At 33.7% G+C, this 19,156-nt stretch overlaps 1 protein-coding gene across 1 annotated transcript; it reads left to right on the top strand.

Moving 5' to 3' along the window:
- Positions 1 to 3,210: 3,210 nt before the first annotated feature.
- LOC116537259 (UDP-glucuronosyltransferase 2B19-like) lies at positions 3,211 to 18,255 on the top strand. Its single transcript, XM_032259316.1, is given in 6 exon segments — positions 3,211 to 3,931; positions 5,186 to 5,334; positions 9,481 to 9,612; positions 11,802 to 11,889; positions 13,321 to 13,540; positions 17,538 to 18,255. Coding segments are annotated over 6 exon segments (1,587 nt in total). The 3' UTR covers positions 17,815 to 18,255.
- Positions 18,256 to 19,156: the final 901 nt, after the last annotated feature.

Below are 19,156 nucleotides of genomic sequence, written 5' to 3'. Positions count from 1 at the left end.
TCTTCTCAGCACCACATGGCATTTAGTCTAAAATTGATGACATGATTGGAAGTAAAACACTCCTCAGCAAATGCAAAAGAGCTGAAATCATAATAAGCAGTCTCTCAGACCATAGCACAATAAAATCGGAACTGAAAATTAAGATACTCACTAAAAAACCCCACAACTACAGAAATTGAATGACCTGTTCTTGAATGACTCCTGGGCAATAATGAAATTAAGGCAGATCAAGAAGCTCTTTCAAACCAATGAGAACAAAAAGACAATGTAGCAGAATCTCTGGGATGCAGCTAAAGCATTGCTAAGAAGGAAATTTAAAGGACTGAATCCCCACATCAAAAAGCTAGAAAGATCTCAAATTGACACAAACATCAGAACTAAAAGAACTAGAGAAGCAAATACAAACAAACCCCAAAGCTAGCAGAAGACAAGAAATAACCAAGATCAGAGTGATGCTGAAGGAGATATATGAAAAACTATTCAAAAAATCAACAAATTCAGGAGCTGTTTTTTTTTTAAATAGCTATCTAGACTAATAAAGAGGAAAAGAGAGAAGAATCAAATAGACACAATAAAAAATGATATCATCACTGACTCCATGGAATACAAACCACCATCAGAGAATACTATAAATACCTCTAAGCAAATAAACTAGAAAATCTAGAAGTGGATGAATTCCTTGACACATACACCCTCCCAAGACTGAACTGAGAAAAAGTTGAGACCAATAACCAGTTCTAAAGTGGAGGCAGTAATAAATACCCTACCAACCAAAAAAAAAAATAACCCAGGATTAGATGGATTTACAGATGCCTTATTTTTCTCCATTCTCTGTGGATCTGTTGCTTCCTTGATTAGTCCCAATGCAAGTTACCTGGATGGTTCAGTCGAAGGTACTGTATTTACTTGCTCCACCTGTTTCTCTCCATGAGAGCCATGCATATTAGCTGCTTCTAGTTGACCATCTTGGCTACTTATAATATTTTTCAAGAGTACATCTCATTTGAAGTGATTTTGCTAATACAAGACATACTTCTGAGATGTTGCAGATTTGGTCCCAGACTACTACAATAAAGCAAAACCTGGGATAAAGTGAGTCATGCAATTTGGTTTCGTTTCTCTGGCACATAAAAGTTGCATTTACACAATGCTGCTGTCTATTAATTCTGCAATAGTATTACATTCATAAAAAGTACATGCCTTAATTTAAAAAAAAATTTGTTGCTAAAAAGTGGTAACACTCATCTGAGCCTTCAGTGAGTTGTAAACTTTTTGCTGGCGGAGAGTCTTGCATCAATGTTGATGGCTGCTAATTCATCAGAGTAGTGGCTGCTAGAAGTTGGCATGGCTGTAGCATTTTCTTAAAAGTAAGAAAACAATGGCATTTGCTACATCCACTAACCCTTCTTTCGCAAAGGATTTCTGTTTAGCATGCATTGTTGTTTGACAGCAATTTTCCCATAGTGGTGCTTCTTTCAAAATTAGAATCAATCCTCTGAAAGTCTAATGCTGCTTTATTAAGTAAGTTTAAGTCATATTCTAAATTCCTTGTTGTTATTTCGACAATGTTCAGATAATTTTCACCAGGAGTAGTTCCATCTCAAGAAACAACTTTCTTTGCTTTTCCTTAAGAAACAACTCCTCATATATTTGTTTTATCACGAGATTGCAGCAATTTAGTTACATCTTCAAGTTCCACTTCTAATTTTAGTTATCTTTCTATTTTCACCATATTTGCAGTTATTTCCTCCACTGAAGACTTTGCTATAGGGCCAGCAGGTTCATATGCCCTCTCTGCAATAATAGACCAATTACACTGAGACATTAGATTTTGCAGCAAAGAAAGAATTTAATAATTGCAGAGCAATGAGCAGGAAAATAGGTGGAAACTCTCAAACTTACCTCCTTAAGGAGTTCTGGGCTAGAGATTTTAAGGGGATAATGGAAGGTGATGGACTGAAAAATTGAGGTCATAGTCATAAATTAGCCAGGAAAAGGGAGATAAAATCATCAGAACTTGGAAATTGCATTCTTTGGTGAGTCAGCTCCTTGTGGGGTCCTTCAGAGCAGCTGGCATCAATGAAGTCCTTCAGATCAGCTGGCATTAGTGAAATCCTTCAGATTATCTGGCATCAGTGAGGTCCTTCAGACCAGCTAAGGCAGTAGTTTCATCAGTATGTTGGACCTGAAGGAATACCTCAAAGAGAAAACAATATTTTAAAATGTTTAAGCTATTATCTATAGAACGGTTAAGATGAACTATAATATTGTTACAGTGTCTGCATAATTCTAAGACAGTAGCCAAAAAACCTATGAGGAAGTGAGACAGAGAGCAAACTAACCCGATGATTGATTAATGCTGAATGTAGTGCAGACTTGGTTTGTTTTTGTTTCTTCCCCTCCCTCTATCCTTGATTAATTCAACAGAGTCTATAGGGATAATTTCATCTTGAAACTCTCTAAGTCATACAGGATGGTTTTAAAAATCAACATATAAATGTGATATCATAAATGAACCTTTAAAATATTATGCTAAGTAAAATAAGCCAGTCATAAGAGATCACATATTGTATGATTCCATGTATTAAAAAATGTCCAGAATAGGCAAATCCAGAGATAAAAACTCAATTAACAGTTGCCCGGGATAGAACAAATGCAGAAAGTAGGGGTAGGGAGAAAAACGCTAAAGAGTATAGGGTTTGTTTTTAGGAGATAAGAGTTCTCTAAAACTGACTGTTATGGTAGACGCACAGTTCTGTGAATATACTATGAAACATTAAATTTTACACAACAATCGATAATTATATGAATTATATGTCAACAAATTTACAAAAGTTTTGAATTACATTTAGTTGTTTTATCTTTAGTTCTGTGTTAAAGAGACTGCAGGAACATGAACCTCTCACTGCTACTCTTACGCACAATATTCTACAATATATTACATGAGTCAGGTGATGTGTCCATGCAAGATTATTAATATTATATGAATCATAGCACTTAAAAATATAAAAAGGACATTAAACTCACTTGTGTAAGAGGTCATCTACTTTTTATTTGTCTCCTGTCATCCACACGCTCAGACTGTTAATAAAATGTATTTGAAGAGTAAAAGTTACATTTTAACTTTGTGACTGATTTATCCTTGCAAATCACCATGAGAAATGACAGAAAGGAGCAGCAACTAGAAAACAAGCATTGAATTGCATTAGGATGTCTATGAAATGGACTTCAGTTCTTCTGCTGATACAGCTGAGCTGTTACTTTAGCTCTGGGAGTTGCGGAAAGGTGCTGGTGTGGCCCACAGAATTCAGCCATTGGATGAATATAAAGACTATCCTGTATGAGCTTGTTCAGAGAGGTCATGAAGTGACTGTATTGGCATATTCACCTTCTTTTCTTTTTGATTCCAACAATTCATCCGCTCTTAAATTTGAAGTTTGTTCTACATCTTCAGCTGAAACTGAGTTTGTGGATAACGTTATTCATCTGGTTGAGAGACAGTCAGAAATTCCAAAAGATACATTTTGGTCATATTTTTCAAAAGTACAAGAAATGACGTGGGCATATGGTGACCTAATTAGAACGTTTTGTAAAGATGCAGTTTCAAATAAGAAACTTATGACAAAACTACAGGAGTCAAGATTTGATGTTGTTCTTGCAGATGCCATTTCCCCCTGTGGTGAGCTGCTGGCAGAGCTTCTTAAAATACCTTTTGTGTACAGTCTCCGCTTCTCTGCTGGCTACATACTTGAAAAATAGTGTGGAGGATTTTTGTTGCCTCCTTCCTATGCACCTGTTGTTATGTCAGAATTAAGTGATCAAATGACTTTCATGGAGAGGGTAAAAAATATGATCTATGTGCTTTATTTCCGATTTTGGTTCCAACTATTTGATATGAAGAAGTGGGACCAGCTTTACAGTGAAGTTCTAGGTAAGTAATTTTTTCAGTTGGTAGCATGAAGATCTAACCTTCTTGTGCCCTTTGAATCTGAACTTGTATAAAGCCATAAAGTCAGGGTAGTGGGGTTTTTTTGTAAGTGAATTTATTGTATGAAAGTATAAGATGATCTATCAAACTCACAGAGGCTATAGAAAAGGTAAATTATAGGATCAGTTAAAACCCTGTGGCCATCACATTCCAGTGAGTCATAAATCTGTAAATTAGTGGACCTTAGATATCTGTAATCAATCACACATCTGTTTTATTATACATTTGTTTCATCTTAAAGTCAAATCCATCAAGAAGCATCTTGCTGAATGCATACTGGTAGATTGAGTAGTTCCACATTTTTCTAGAACTATCTATGTATCATTACAGAAGTTGTTTTTTTCTTGTATACCTCAGTCTCCTTGTTTAGTAATTACAATGTATACCCATGTTACCAGAAGATTTTCTCTACAGTTGAGAGAAATGTCTTCATTTCAGAATAAAAGAAAAAAATACAAGTAATTTGAAGTTTCTAATGTTTCTATACTCCTTCACTAAAGGATGGGAAACCATTTACTTTAAGGCCAATCATCTTGTTGAAGTGCGAACGTTAAGTTATAACTGTATAGTTTCTTAAATTATGTCTATTTAAAAATATGAGCTAAATTAAGGTTAAACACAAATTTCTATTTTAATAATTTCTCAACGTTTTCTAGCTACCATTTGCAAACATATTTACTTAAAAATGAATATTATTAAGATCTTAGCATGAATCAAAAGTAGTAGTAGGTACAAGGATTTCAGCCATAATTTCAAAATAATCAACAGTTCATTTGAAGAACCAAAGATGAAAGAACTAAATTAATGAATTATGGAAATTAGACTCTTCCTTAGAAAATTTTTTTATAGGTAGAATTAATTAATCATGGCTCAAAGAGTGGTTTTTATGTATATCTGATACTACTGAAGGTTTAACAAATAAAACAGAGATTAATTCTCTATGGCTTGTTTGTGATTGTGAATATATTGATGTGATATAAAGGATGTAGTTTTTCTCATGATTCTCTTATCACTTTGCCTTTCTTATAAATACACATGGAAAAAATATATAATACATGAAAATTAAATTATGCCTGTATATGTATATATTTTTCAAAGCACAAATACTTCACCTACATTCTTCTAACTTCTTTCAGAAAATTACCTAGTGTAATTATCTTGTGTCATCTGCATTTTCTTTTCTTTTTTCCCCATTAGGAAGACCCACTACCTTATTTGAGATAATGGGAAAAGCTGAAATATGGCTTATTCGAAACTACTGGGATTTTCAATTTCCTCATCCACACTTACCAAATGTTGAGTTCGTTGGAGGACTCCACTGCAAACCTGCCAAACCCCTACCTAAGGTAAACTAAACCCCTACCTAAGGTAAACTATTACTGTTTATTTTGTTTGCTTTGAATGTTCAGTATGAATGGTTCTACATTCATTCAGAGTGTTTGACTTACACTGGCAGAAAGATAGGAAGTGGGAAAGGTAAAGCAGATACTGATTAAAAACTCACGTACATGCATATGTTGATACAATCACAAGTTTGTGAATTTCACCATTATTACAGCTAAAGAGCGATACTAAGGAGACTTTGAAAATAGGGTTGGTAAATTAAAGCTTTGATTATGCAACATATAAGAAGGTACTAGCCATTCATTGAAAGAATATTTATAAACAGATTGGCACACACAACAGGTAAGTGTGCGGAACACAGTTTCTGCCCCAACACACCTTACATTCTACTTTGAAAGACAGAATATATGCAAGTAATAAAAACTATTATCTCCAGGGAAAAAATGATGCTAAGGGAGCATCAATGTAGATAATAGAAAGTATCCTGAAGTCACTGATATTAACACTTAAGATGAGAGCTGAACAATATGCAGGAATAGGTGAAAGAATGAGGGAGAGAAAAAGACAAAAGGAAAAGCAGGTGAAGTGGTCAGGACAGTTCTCAAGACTCAAAGTTTAGTTTGCAAGGGAGATACTGAGTAAGAATCAGATGATGCTGACATGCAAGATAAGAGTCAGATACTCTTTAGAAGCTGAAATTTATTAAGCACATTTAGGAACTACCAAAAAGAGTTAAGGCAAAAAAAGTATGTGACAGTATTATATTTTTTAAAATCCAAGATGTTCAATGGATTAAATTGCATTAGGGCCAGACTGGAAAGAGCCAACCATTTGGGAAATTTTGTGTGAATTCAGGTAGCAGATGATGGAAAAGTGGATTAGAAAGGAGATAGAAATAACTATGCCTACTTTTACAGTAATGCTACTAACTTCGTATTGTGTTGCATGGAAAAAAGTTAATACAAATAAACCACTTAAAGTGTCTCTGGCTTATAGTGATTCTGAAATATTAATTTTGCAATTGTGCTTATTTTTGTTATTACTAATACTAAAAATTACTTAACGTGTAAGTCACTTGAAATATCATTCCTCATTTAATAGAAACTAATTATTCAGCATTTCAAGATTACATTCTCCAACAAAGTCCTACCTGCCTTCTATATGACAGACACCCTTTGGGCTTGTTTAAAAGAAGACATATCAGTTTTGACAGAAAGATGAGCAAGCTAAAATTCTAAAAGTCAACCATAAGTGATAAGGATCTTCACCAGTATTCTAACTTGTAAGAAAATAATTCCTTAACAATAGGAATGTGTGATCCTATATTTGCAGCCACACCCAATGTTCACTTGATTTGACTCAAGCATTTAAATAATTCTGCATTGAGATCCCAGAGGTTTACCTCTTAGCATAAACATACCCTATCAGAGCAGGAGTTTTCTGCCTTAAGATGAGCAACTCAGTAAAGGTTCCTGGGATAACTTGTGTCTCGACATCATAACTGCGTAACAAAGAAACACAGAAAAAAATGAACAATGCTTGTATAATAAATACCAAATAATTTCTACCACTTACATCTGAATAGTGTCCTTAGTTTACAATAACAAAGTAATTCTGTCATCATTTAACCTTATATTCTTTATGAAGGAACATAAGAACCTTACATATTTTAAATTGATGTCACACTTCTAAGAAATAGGTAGAAAGTAAGCATTCTTTATTACATTATTATATAATCTCTTACGAGGTCATTTTTGTCTACCTCCTTATTAGCAGCAACATGAAGCTAGTATTTTATTCCATGGTTAAAATTCAATATCTATGTTGAATGCAAATTGTATGGGCTCTATATGGTAACTTTCTAAAGAGACAAAAGCTGAGGTAAGACTAATGAGAATTCTGTGCCATCCTACCCTACTCTTGAAAGGTTTCACCGCTCACATTAAGGGAAAGTGATAGTGCCGGTAGGAGTGGGAAGAGAGTAGGAGGTGTAGAAGGACAAGGAAAAGGATGACTAGTAGTACAATAGCACTAATTACTAATACTAGCTGTTGTTATTAACTTGCCGAAAGCTTCGAATGCCAGTCTATGGTTGGGAAACCCACTCTCTAATTGTTTATTATGTAAAATAATTGTAAACCCAAGTTGCTTTCGAGTCAATTATAGATTCTCAGATAATTTATGTATATTATAAGAGAAATGGACACTTGGCCAACGTATCAAGTGTTAAAAATGTATATAGTCATTGGTTTTCTAATATATTCACATGAAATCGTACAGGTAAAAAAAAGAAATCAAGATGTACATATTTAATATTTATGGAAAATATTCATAAAATAAACACTGGAAGTAATCAAACATCTTAAATGAAGGAATAATTAAAAACTTACACTAGATGCATACTATAGCATTACAATAATTTTATCAATAAAATATTCAAAACAGTTAGCTATACTACAAGTAAAGTGAGGTAGAAAATCATAAATATTACAAGATGATACATTTCTTGTAGGAGGAAAAGGCACATTCAATAAGAATAAAATTGTCTAAATAAATGTCACAAGTGTACATTCAACTATCAAAATAGAACAAAAGCCATGATGAAATCATACAGAGTTTACTATGGTAACATCTCTAGACAGATATTTTAGAAAAAAAATTATTTTCATTTTAAAACTTTTAATACTTTTATAAATTTCTTACATAAATAGTGTATTTTTTTAAAGTTGTCACAGAAGGAGAAACAACCACATCAATAATGAATCTGTAAACAGAGATTATATTACTTTAACACCGAGTGGATGAAGAAGGCTCTAGGAATCAAGTCACTGAGACAAAACACTGAACAAAATTTATATTTAATGTGGCTACAGGTAATTGCAATCACACAAGATACCTGGATATCCCATGTATTACCTGGAATAGTAGTACAATGACTCTCACTTCATTAACACTGATGTCTTAAGATTAAAAATCATATTTTTAAAAATAGCCATATGTGATCTGTAAAGTAAACATTTGGAATTGTTTTATTTTGTAAAGAACACTTAAGAAAAAGTTTTACCGCAATGATTGTATCTGAAAGTATTATTTAAATCAAAAAATTGGTGTAGATTGAGGAACACAAGTCAGAATGATTCTCAGTAAATTCCAGCCAAGTACATCTTCCACCAAAATTTTTATGTAGTGTGAGTAAGCCACTCAAGAGGGTGACCAAATATCTTCTGCAGAAAGGCCTGGTAGCCACCTCCATTGCGGTGCAAGTGCTGCTGCCTCTGAGACACAGCAAAATGATGAGGAGAGCTCCTCACATGCAGTTATAAATAGCGCATAAATTTAGCAGTGTGATTTCAGGGAAAAGTTGTTCCACTTAAACAGTAACATAAAACATGATCATTCAACTATATAACTGTCCAATTTTGTATTATATATACTGTACAAATCTGTATTATGAATGAGACTCTTAGAATTAATTCATGGAAATTCCAAACCACAATACCAGACTCCAGTGTTTCTTAACCACCACCTTTTACAGTTATCATTTTTTTCTTTTTTGAAAAAAGCCTAGAAAACTCTGACAAACTTTAAATGAAGTGTAAAGGGTTATAGAGTAAGATAAATGTAGATATAAAATAATCCCAGCTGTGAGTAACTGTTCCTCAGTACTCATAGTCAGGGGAGTCAACCACTAATGACTTCAAACTAAAATAATTCTGTAGAAAACCTGACTAAAATAAACATGTCTGATTTAGTAGAACAACAATATAGCATTAAAGATGAGTGGTGTCACTTTCCAAGAACCTATGTTAGTAATTACAATATTACAAGTGAAGAATTTGGGTATAATGTTTTCTAATACTATCTCCCCAAATATGATGTAATAGCTCTATTTCATTTCTCCCTTTCACACATGCACACGTATACATACATACACACATATATTTACACAAATACCCTTAACAGAGGCAACCTATCTCATAATATACATCTTGCAAAAAATCAGAGTAATTGAATCAGTTAAAAAAACATCGTTTACTCCAATAATTCCTGATAATACTTCATTTTCTCTCTTTAGTTTTTGTACCATTTAGTCCACATGTGCTGATACTCTGTTATGATAGAACACATTCTTTTTTTTTTTTCCACAGGAAATGGAAGACTTTGTACAGAGTTCTGGAGAAAATGGTGTTGTGGTATTTTCTCTGGGGTCAATGATCAGCAACATGACAGAAGAAAGGGCCAATGTAATTGCATCAGCCCTTGCCAAGGTCCCACAAAAGGTTAGATAAAGTGTCTTAATAGTGTCGAAAATTACTGAAAGGGGCTGCTAAAGCTTGTAAAGGATCCAATTATAGAAATTTTCTGCCTATAAATTCAGCTGCTGGGAAAGCACTAATTATCTCAGATATTAGTTCAAAATCAAATACACACACACACACACACACACACACACACAAGATCTAAAATAACACGGGATGTTTTTCATTGATAATAAACAGTATTATTATTGTGATCAGAAATAAATAAAATTAAGGGTTGTAGGTAAAGTTTGGGTATTATCATGATATTGGGTTCAAGTAAGAGCTATCATCAAATTCTGCCTGTCATTTGATCCTTTTGTTTAAAGATTCCTGAGGGAGCTGTACACACTACAGATGTTAGAAAAAGTTATATGTGAGTAACTTCACTAGCACAATAATAGCAGATATTTCAAAAAGTCTGACATGTATCATGCAGTTTAGACTTGCCATGTTATCCAGCCTCATTTACTTCCTGGTCATTTTAGGATAGGCCTATTCGAGTGATGTTCAAGGTACTATCAGAGAAAGGACGGCCTAGGCTGACTGACAACTAGTCTAAGAACCCACTCAGCCAGGTTGATTTAGAGAAAGAGAAAAAGCAACCTACCTTGCTGGGCTGGGTCCAGCCAGTGTCCGAAGCAGGAAGATGAAAGAGAAAGGGTAGAGATGGATCCTGCTCTGAGGATGGACCCTGTGCAGTATAAAGTGTGAGGACTCTGCACTAACTATCAGATTAACAACTCCTCCCAAAGGAGGCAGCAGTTGGAAATAGAGGAAGGAGCCAAACAAAAGGAAGCCAGGCAAATTGTCACTTGAAATTTTTCTTGGATGTAGTGCTTGATAATTTGTAATTTCAAATAAGTTATACATGCTACCTTTGCAGCATTGACTCCTTCCAAGTAGTTTATTTTAGAGACTTGCATTTTTGTCAAAGGACATCAAACTCTATTAAAATAACTTACAGACAAGTAGATATATGTGAACCACTTCCCATATTACTGAAAAAAATTTAGTATTATATTTGATAGATGAAAAATAATATAAAATACATAAAAAATAATCATGTAGGTCATTAGTAAATTGTTATTGCTTTGTCACACTAGAATTATGACTATCTAAAATTTTTAATGCATATAATTATTAATTTTTTAATCTTTTAAAAATTGAATTAAATTTTATTTTTTAACTTTTAATTGCAGGGATACATGTGGAGGTTTGTTACATAGGTAAATTTAGGTCTTGGGGGTTTGTTGTACAGACTGTTTCATCACACAGGTATTAAGACTAGTACCCATTAGTCTTTTTTCCTGATCCTTTCTCTTCTCCCAACCTCTACCCTCCAATAAGCCCCAGTTTATGTTGTTACTCTCTATAAGTTCAGGTGTTCTCATCTTTTAGCTTCCACTTATAAGTGGACATGTGGTATTTGGATTTCTGTTCCTGGTTCATTTGCTAAGGATAATGGCCTGCAGATCCATTTATGTTCCTGCAAATTACATGATCTTGTTCTTTTTTTATGGCTGTATAATATTCCATGGTGCATATGTGCCAGATTTTCTTTATCTAATCCATCATTAATGAGTATTTAGGTTGATTTCATGTCTTTGCTAGGGTGAATAGTGCTGTATGAACATATGTTTGCATGTTCTAATTTATAGTCCTTTGGATATGTACCCAGTAATGGGATTGCTGGGTCAAATGGTATTTCTGCCTCTAGGTTTTTGAGGAATCACCACTCTGTCTTCCACAATGGTTGAACTAACTTACACTCCTTCCAACAGAGTATAAGCATTTCTTTTTCTATACAACCTCACCGGCATCTGTTATTTTTTTGAGTTTTTAATAATGGCCATTCTAACTGGTGTGAGATGGCATCTCTTTGTGGTTTTGATCAGTAATGTTAAACTTGTTTTCATATTGTGGTGTGCCACACATAGGTTTTCTTTTGGGAAGTGTAACAAGTTTTTTAATACTTGAACTTTTCATTGAAAAATCATGATTTCCCTATATACCTAATTATAAAAATTAAAAAAATGAAATGTGAGTATCCTATTTACATCAGCATGAGTAGTTCTTGTTACTTCTCATTGTTAGTCTCTTTAGAGTGCTAACATTCTGTAACTTTGGAGTTCCACTCATGGAATAAAATATTTTCTTTAATGTAACAGGTTCTGTGGAGATTTGATGGGAATAAACCAGATACTTTAGGACATAATACTCGGCTGTACAAGTGGATACCCCAGAATGACCTTCTTGGTAAGTCTCCGGAGAACAAATACTTAATATATTCATAACAGATAATTAGAATGTTAATGGCGCATCACGAAAGAAGCTTGTTGAACATTTGTTATGGAAAAACTTAAAAATAAAATAAAATAAAATGAAACTTCTTTATATTTTTCAGTCCAGGGAGAAAAGAATAAACTAAATTGTTGGCATTTTGTGATATGCACTCACATTCTTTATGATCACAATCAGAGTATCTTTATTTCAGGTGTTATTACCTCTTACAGAATTTTTCTGGCACTTCCTGGGTTGTCTTCCTTTCTCCTATTTCTACAACTTTACGCCTGTTCTTTCCTCTCCTTCAGGGATATTTCAAGTGCCACTAAAAATAACCTTCTGCTATCACCAGGGACACTGCACTTTCTGTAGGATTAAATCCCTAACCTTAATCATACAGTGATGACACATTTTATAATGAAGTATGACCTGTCCTTCCTCTATTCTAGCACCATCACTGCACTGCCTGCTGCCTTGCACACCGCACATACCATACTCCATGACTGCACATAAAAGAACACATTCTGGCTGGTCATGGTGGTTCACGACCGTAATCCTAGCACTTTGGGAGGAAAACGCGGGCAGATTGCCTGAGCTCAGGAGTTCGAGACCAGTCTGGGCAACATGGTGAAACCTCATCTCCACTAAAATACAAAAAATTAGCCAGGTGTGCTGTTGCACCTGTAGTCCCAGCTACTCAGGAGGCTGAGGTAGGAGAATTGCTTGAACCCTGGAGGAGGAGGTTGCAGTGAGCAGAGATTGCGCTATTGCACTCCAGCCTGGGCAACAGAGCAAGACTTTGTCTCCATAAAAAATAATAATAATTAATTAATTAATTAATTAATAACACAGTCTTACATATCCCTTTTCTTTGTTTTTATCTTTTTGGCACATTTTATGCCTCTTATTTAAATTGCACTTTTTCATTAGTCCAACTGGTAATCTTGTATTAATTTTTTTTTTTTTTTGAGACAGATCTTGCTCTGTCACCAGGCTGGAATGCAGTGGTATGATCTCGGCTCACTGAAACCTCCTCAGCCTCCTGATTAGCTAGAACTACAAGCACATGCCACCACACCCAGCTAATTTTTGTATTTTTAGTAGGGAACAGATTTCACCATGTTGGCCAGGGATGGTCTTGATCTCTGGACCTCCTGACACACCCTCCTCAGCCTCCCAAAGTGCCGGAATTACAGGCATGAGCCACCTCACTCAGCGTAATTTTTTTAGCCTGAAGTTGCACACACCATATAACCTTCACTTACATCGCCAGCAGAAGTATGTGCTCAATTTCAATTTAGTTCAGTGTGTTATATAGAAAACACTGTCACTTTCAGAGCCTTCCACTGTGCATTTCTCATTTTAGTCCTATGAATAATTTTGCTAAAATTCATTCAATCCTAGGTCATCCAAAAACTAAAGCTTTTGTAACTCATGGTGGAGCCAATGGCATCTACGAGGCGATCTACCATGGCATACCTATGGTGGGCATTCCATTGTTTGCCGATCAACCTGATAACATTGCTCACATGAAGGTCAAGGGTGTAGCCGTTAGATTGGACTTCAACACAATGTCGAGTACAGACTTGCTGAATGCAGTGAAGACTGTAATTAATGATCCTATGTGAGTATAACTTTTTTTTTAACTAGGTGGTATTTATAGATAGGTTCTCTTGTCAATAGTGAGTATGACTTTTATCTTTTCTATGAGACTGATTTTGAAATAATTTAAACGATGTAACCAATCTGAAATCTGCTTTTATTTTTGAGTGGTTATTTTAAAATTATATTTGAACCACATACATTTAATGAATAATGAATTATTAAAATACTTTTCAACACAAAAATAATTTTAAGGTGATATAGATAATAAAAATGCATTTTAAAATAAATTTGACAGAATCAGTCCACAGTAGAAAGGAAAGATAAATTTGATAAAATATAATAAAATATTTTAATTCAATGTCTAAAATGTCTCAAAGTATGTATGTTTTCTTACTGAAAAATTTATTATTATCATTATTGTAACAGGCTTGATAATTAAATTTAATTTCCATAGCATAAATCCCTCCTATTTAAAGTATAAAATCCAAATGTATTTATGCTTACAGTCTTGAAGCCATCACCATTATATAATTTTAGAACATTTTAAACCACATTAAGTAAATTGTAATGGCATAGAAGTCACTTCCCATGACCCCTTAGCTCTAGGCTAACGCCAATTTGCTTTCCTTTTCTATAGATTATTCTCTCTATATATTTCATATAAATTGAATCATACAATTTATGATGTTGTATAAATGACTTCTTTCACCTAGCACAATTTTGGTTGTTTTTATGGTTTTTAGTTTTATTTACTTTGTGTGTATTAATATTTCATTTATTTTTATAGCAGTGTATTTTATAATATGGATGTGCCTTATTTTATTTGTCTCTTTATTAGCTCATTAGCCCTTTAATTGTTTCCAGTTGTGGTTATTTGGAACTTTTTTTTTGCATGGACATGATTTAATTTCTTTTGGGTAGATTCTAGAAGTGGAATTCCTGGCCCCTATAGGAACTGTATGTTAATGAAGATTTGCCAAACTGTTTTCCAAATGCTTGTTCCATTTGTCATTACCACCATCAGTACAGGAGGGTTCCAATTCCTTCACACTGTTGCCAACACCTGTAATTATTTGTCTTTTTATTACACCATTCTTGGTGGGTGTGAAATGATCTCTCATTGTTGCCTTGGATTGTATTTTCATTATGCCAGAGCTGTTGAGAATCTTTATATGTGCTTACTGACCATGCATATATCTTCTCTAGAAAAATGTCTATTCCAATCCTTGGAACATTTTTAAACTTTGTGACTTGTTTTATTATTGAGTTTTATGTAAGAACTATTTATATGTAATAGATACAATCCCATATCACATATATAATTTTTAAATATTTTGTCTCATTCTTGTTGAACTAATTTTTTACTTTTTGATGATGGTCTTTGAAGCACAAAAATTATATTTTAATAAGTAAAATTTTTGATAGTTGATTTATTCATACTCCAAAGAAAACAATGTGCAAAATGCCTTGCCCAATCCAGCTATTATCAATTCAGCATTTATAACTACTATTAATAATGTTTTTATATAAGAAAGGTTACACCTAAAGGAATACTTTAAAAGTACTTTATCACAAATAATATAGAAGGATAATGAATGATAAAAGTGCCTTTAAAGACTACAGGAAATAATTGTGAAAGAAACATAAAACAGGTTGAAAAAATAGAAAATAAATATAAAAAAAGGTGGTAGATTTAAATGTGAATATACAAATACTTTCATTAAATCTAAACAGACTTGAAAAATAAGACCAAATAATGAGTAAGAACATAAAACATTTGAAGAACACAATTAACAATTGTCACATTGTAATGTAACACACACACACATATATAATACACACATATGTATTTTGTATATCAACCAGAAGATACATTATTCTAAAACATGTTGAATAGTTAATAATTATTTGAATTTACATGTGGTAGGTCATAAATCAAGACTCAGTGTGCATGAAAATATTCAATATCATAAAGAAAACATGATCCAGCCCTAGTGGATGTGAGAAATTATAAAAATGATAACTAAAACATCTTTAAATTTTGAATATTAAATACAGTTAAAAAGTTTTTTAAATAAAAAAGTAAATCAAAATTATGCATGCACTTTTATCTCAGCAGTTCCACTTTTATCTCAGTAATTCCAAACTCACACCCAACAGATATGTATAAATGTACAAACCCATTGCTATATACAAGAATGTTTATACAAAATTATTAATACTTTCCAAAAATTGTTGGCAACCCAAATATCTATTGACCATAAAATGAAAAGCTAATCTGTGGTATTATCAATTAATGAAATGCTACACAGCAACAGAATTAAACCAACAACTGCTACATTTTAAAAAAAGACACTTTGGGAGGCTGAGGCAGGCGGATCACAAGGTGAGGAGTTTGAGACCAGCCTGACCAAAATGGTGAACCCTTTTCTCTACTAAAAATACAAAGTTTAGCTGGGCATGGTGGTACACACTTGTAATCCCAGCTATTCAGGAGGCAGAGGCAGGAGAATTGTTTGAACCCAGGATGCAGAGGTTGCAGTGAGCTGAGAGTACATCACTGCACTTCAGCCTGGGTGACAGAGGGAGGCTCCATCTCAAAAAAAGAAAAAAAAAGAAAAAAAAAAAAAAAGACACAAATGAGTATTTGTTACATAATTTAATTATACAAGCAAACAAAGCTAAAGTATGATATTCGAAATCAGGTTAATATTTAATTGGAGGACAAAAGTAAGTGACTAAAATGGTCCAGGAAAAGAGAGTTCTTCTAAGTAGATTCTGATGTCCTCTATCATGATCTGAGAAATAGGTAAACTGGTATCTTCACTTCAGGATAATGTTCAAGATGATGACACCTTTTTGAGCTATGTGTATGCACATTTATTTTATGTATTTTGTAGTTGAATGTGTATTTTAGAAGACTTGTAATGCATTTTAAAATTCTAGACATCAAATAATTTCAAAATAAGCCCAAAAATATAGAGGAAATCCTAGGGGTTCTATCATAGTGTGGCCAGAAAGAGCCTCTCTTAGGAATAATATTTAAAGGGTTGCCTCCCAAGAGATAGAAGTATCACTTGTGTTGTTGCAATAAAGAATACTCCAAGAGTGGGAAGAGGAGACAAAATGCTTAAAGTGCTAAGATGAAAACACCTTTGGGAGCTTAAAGAAAAATATAAGGCCAATGTCCCTAGCAGACCCGGTGTGCATGGGAAAAGTGTTTGGTGAAGAGCTTGCCAGTATCTGATAATTCAGGGTCCTGAGGACCAAATAACAGAGTTGGATTTTATTCGTAATATGATAAAAAGCCAAGAAAAGTCTTCCAGGGGAGTGTCATAATCTGACTTTTATTTCAAGAAAATCATTCTGGCTACTGGGCGGGAAACAGTGGGACACAAAAGAGTGGAATAGAAGCAGAGCAACTGGCTTTGAGGCATTTCACCCAGGTGGCACAATTCCTTTTTAGAAACCTGAAGATGGTAATTATTAAATTGTATTTTAACTATGTACTGTTCAGTACTTAAAATGGCTCAAGATGTTGAGCATGATTTTATACGCCTGTTTGAGAACTAAAGGCGTGTAATTGAATTTTTCATAACATAAAGGAAAATAATTAAGGGATGGGTACCTTTTCTTCATAATGTGATTATTTTACATTGCAGCCTCTACCAAAGCATATCATATACCCCATAAATATGTACACCTACTATGTATGCACAAAAACTAAAAATTAAAAAAATAAAATAATAAAATTGTTCATAATATGTTCTCTGCCTCAAATAATTAACCTTCTCACCCGACCTTCCATTTTTACATTAAAAATATTTGTCAATGATGAAATTCCAATTTAAAAGTCAAACTTTCTGTGATGACTCCAATAAAAATACACAAGCTCTATGTCAACTCTATGACATTTACTTTGAATCATGTGACACTTTAAAAAACTTTCATGGACTTGATAAGCTCAGGCAAATTAACTTGCATTCAATGTTGATATTGTTATGTTTATCATTCAGATATAAAGACAATGCTATGAAATTATCAAGAATTCATCATGATCAACCAGTGAAGCCCCTGGATAGAGCAGTCTTCTGGATTGAATTCGTCATGCGCCACAAAGGAGCCAAGCACCTTCGGGTTGCAGCCCACAATCTCACCTGGTTCCAGTACCACTCTTTGGATGTGATTGGGTTTCTGCTGGCCTGTGTGACAACTGTGATATTCATCATCACAAAATGTCTGTTTTGTGTCTGGAAGTTTGTTAGAACAGAAGAGAAGGGAAAAAAAGATTAATTATGTCTGAGGCTGTAAGCTGGGAAACTTAATAAATGAGACTCCAGTTTAATACAGAAAGAAGAGATTGTGATGCAAGATTCCTTTCTTCTTGTGACAAAACACCTTTCAAAACTTACCGTATCAAGTCAAAATTTGTTTTTCAAAGATTTAGTACCTGTTTAACAGGTGCTAAAACAGGAGGAAAACACTAGGGAAAACAAAAATGATATAAAGCCATATGAGCTTATATTGAAATTTATTGTTCTAATTCACAGGTTACATGAAAAAATTTTATTGAGCTTAACTACATTTCACATATTGTAATGGAAACAAGAACATTAAGAATTCCACTGACAGTATCAATTTCGTTTTGCAAATAGTGAAAATACTTTGAATTCATTTCATGCAGAATTGTGTTTTAATTGTTGCTGAGGAAACTATTAAATAATTAAGTTGTATTAAAAAATCTCTCTTCCTCTTGATATTTTGAAGTGAGTAGTGCTGCTTGGCTTTTATTGTGCATCCAGCTTTAGCATCACATTTTTTCCTAAAAGGCATGGTACAATGCTTCCCATATTAGAGCTTAGGTCATTGCCTAGTGGAAAGTTTGTGGAATTAGAAATATAACAACTCCTACCTGCTCTCTACTACAAAATGAACTAATTTTACAATGTGTTTGGTTTTTTGAGCCAATTCTATTTTTCTGGTTATTTAAAAATATTCGTCTGTTTTATTTTATTCTCTTTTTTTATTATTTCAATTGTTTTTAGGCGACAGTTGTCTTTTGATTACATGGATGAGCTTTTTCGTGGTGCTTTTTGAGGTTTTGGTGCACCCATTACGTGAGCAATCTATATTGTACCCAGTGTGTAGTGTTTTATCCCTCACTCCCCTCCTACCCTTCCCTCTGAGTTCTGAGAGTCTGTTATACAATTATGCCGTTGAGTCCTAATGGCTTAGGTCCCATTTATAAGTGATAACATACGTTGTTTGGTTTTCTGCTGCTGAATTACTTCACTTAGAATAATGGTTTCCAACTCCACCCAGGTTTCTGTAATACCATTATTTTGTCCCGTTTTATGGCTGAGTAGTATTCTATGGTGAGCGTGTGTGTGCGTGTGTATATATATATGTGTATGTGTTTGTGTGTGTGTGTGTGTGTGTGTTTATTTTACAATGGGTGGATAAAGAATAGGTGATATATATATATAATAGGAATATACATTAAGAATAGGTGATATGTGTGTGTGTGTGTGTGTATATATATATATATATATCCACATAGATCACCTATTCTTTATCCATCCATAGGTGGATATATATATATATCACCTATGGATGGATAAAGAATAGGTGATAT

The sequence above is a fragment of the Sapajus apella genome, unplaced genomic scaffold (assembly GCF_009761245.1).
Source record: "Sapajus apella isolate SASKATOON/1434 unplaced genomic scaffold, GSC_monkey_1.0 scaffold108, whole genome shotgun sequence".
In the NCBI taxonomy this organism is placed as follows: Eukaryota; Metazoa; Chordata; class Mammalia; order Primates; family Cebidae; genus Sapajus; species Sapajus apella.
Note: the sequence above shows the minus strand (reverse complement) of the source record. Positions and strands in the feature narration are given on the sequence as shown.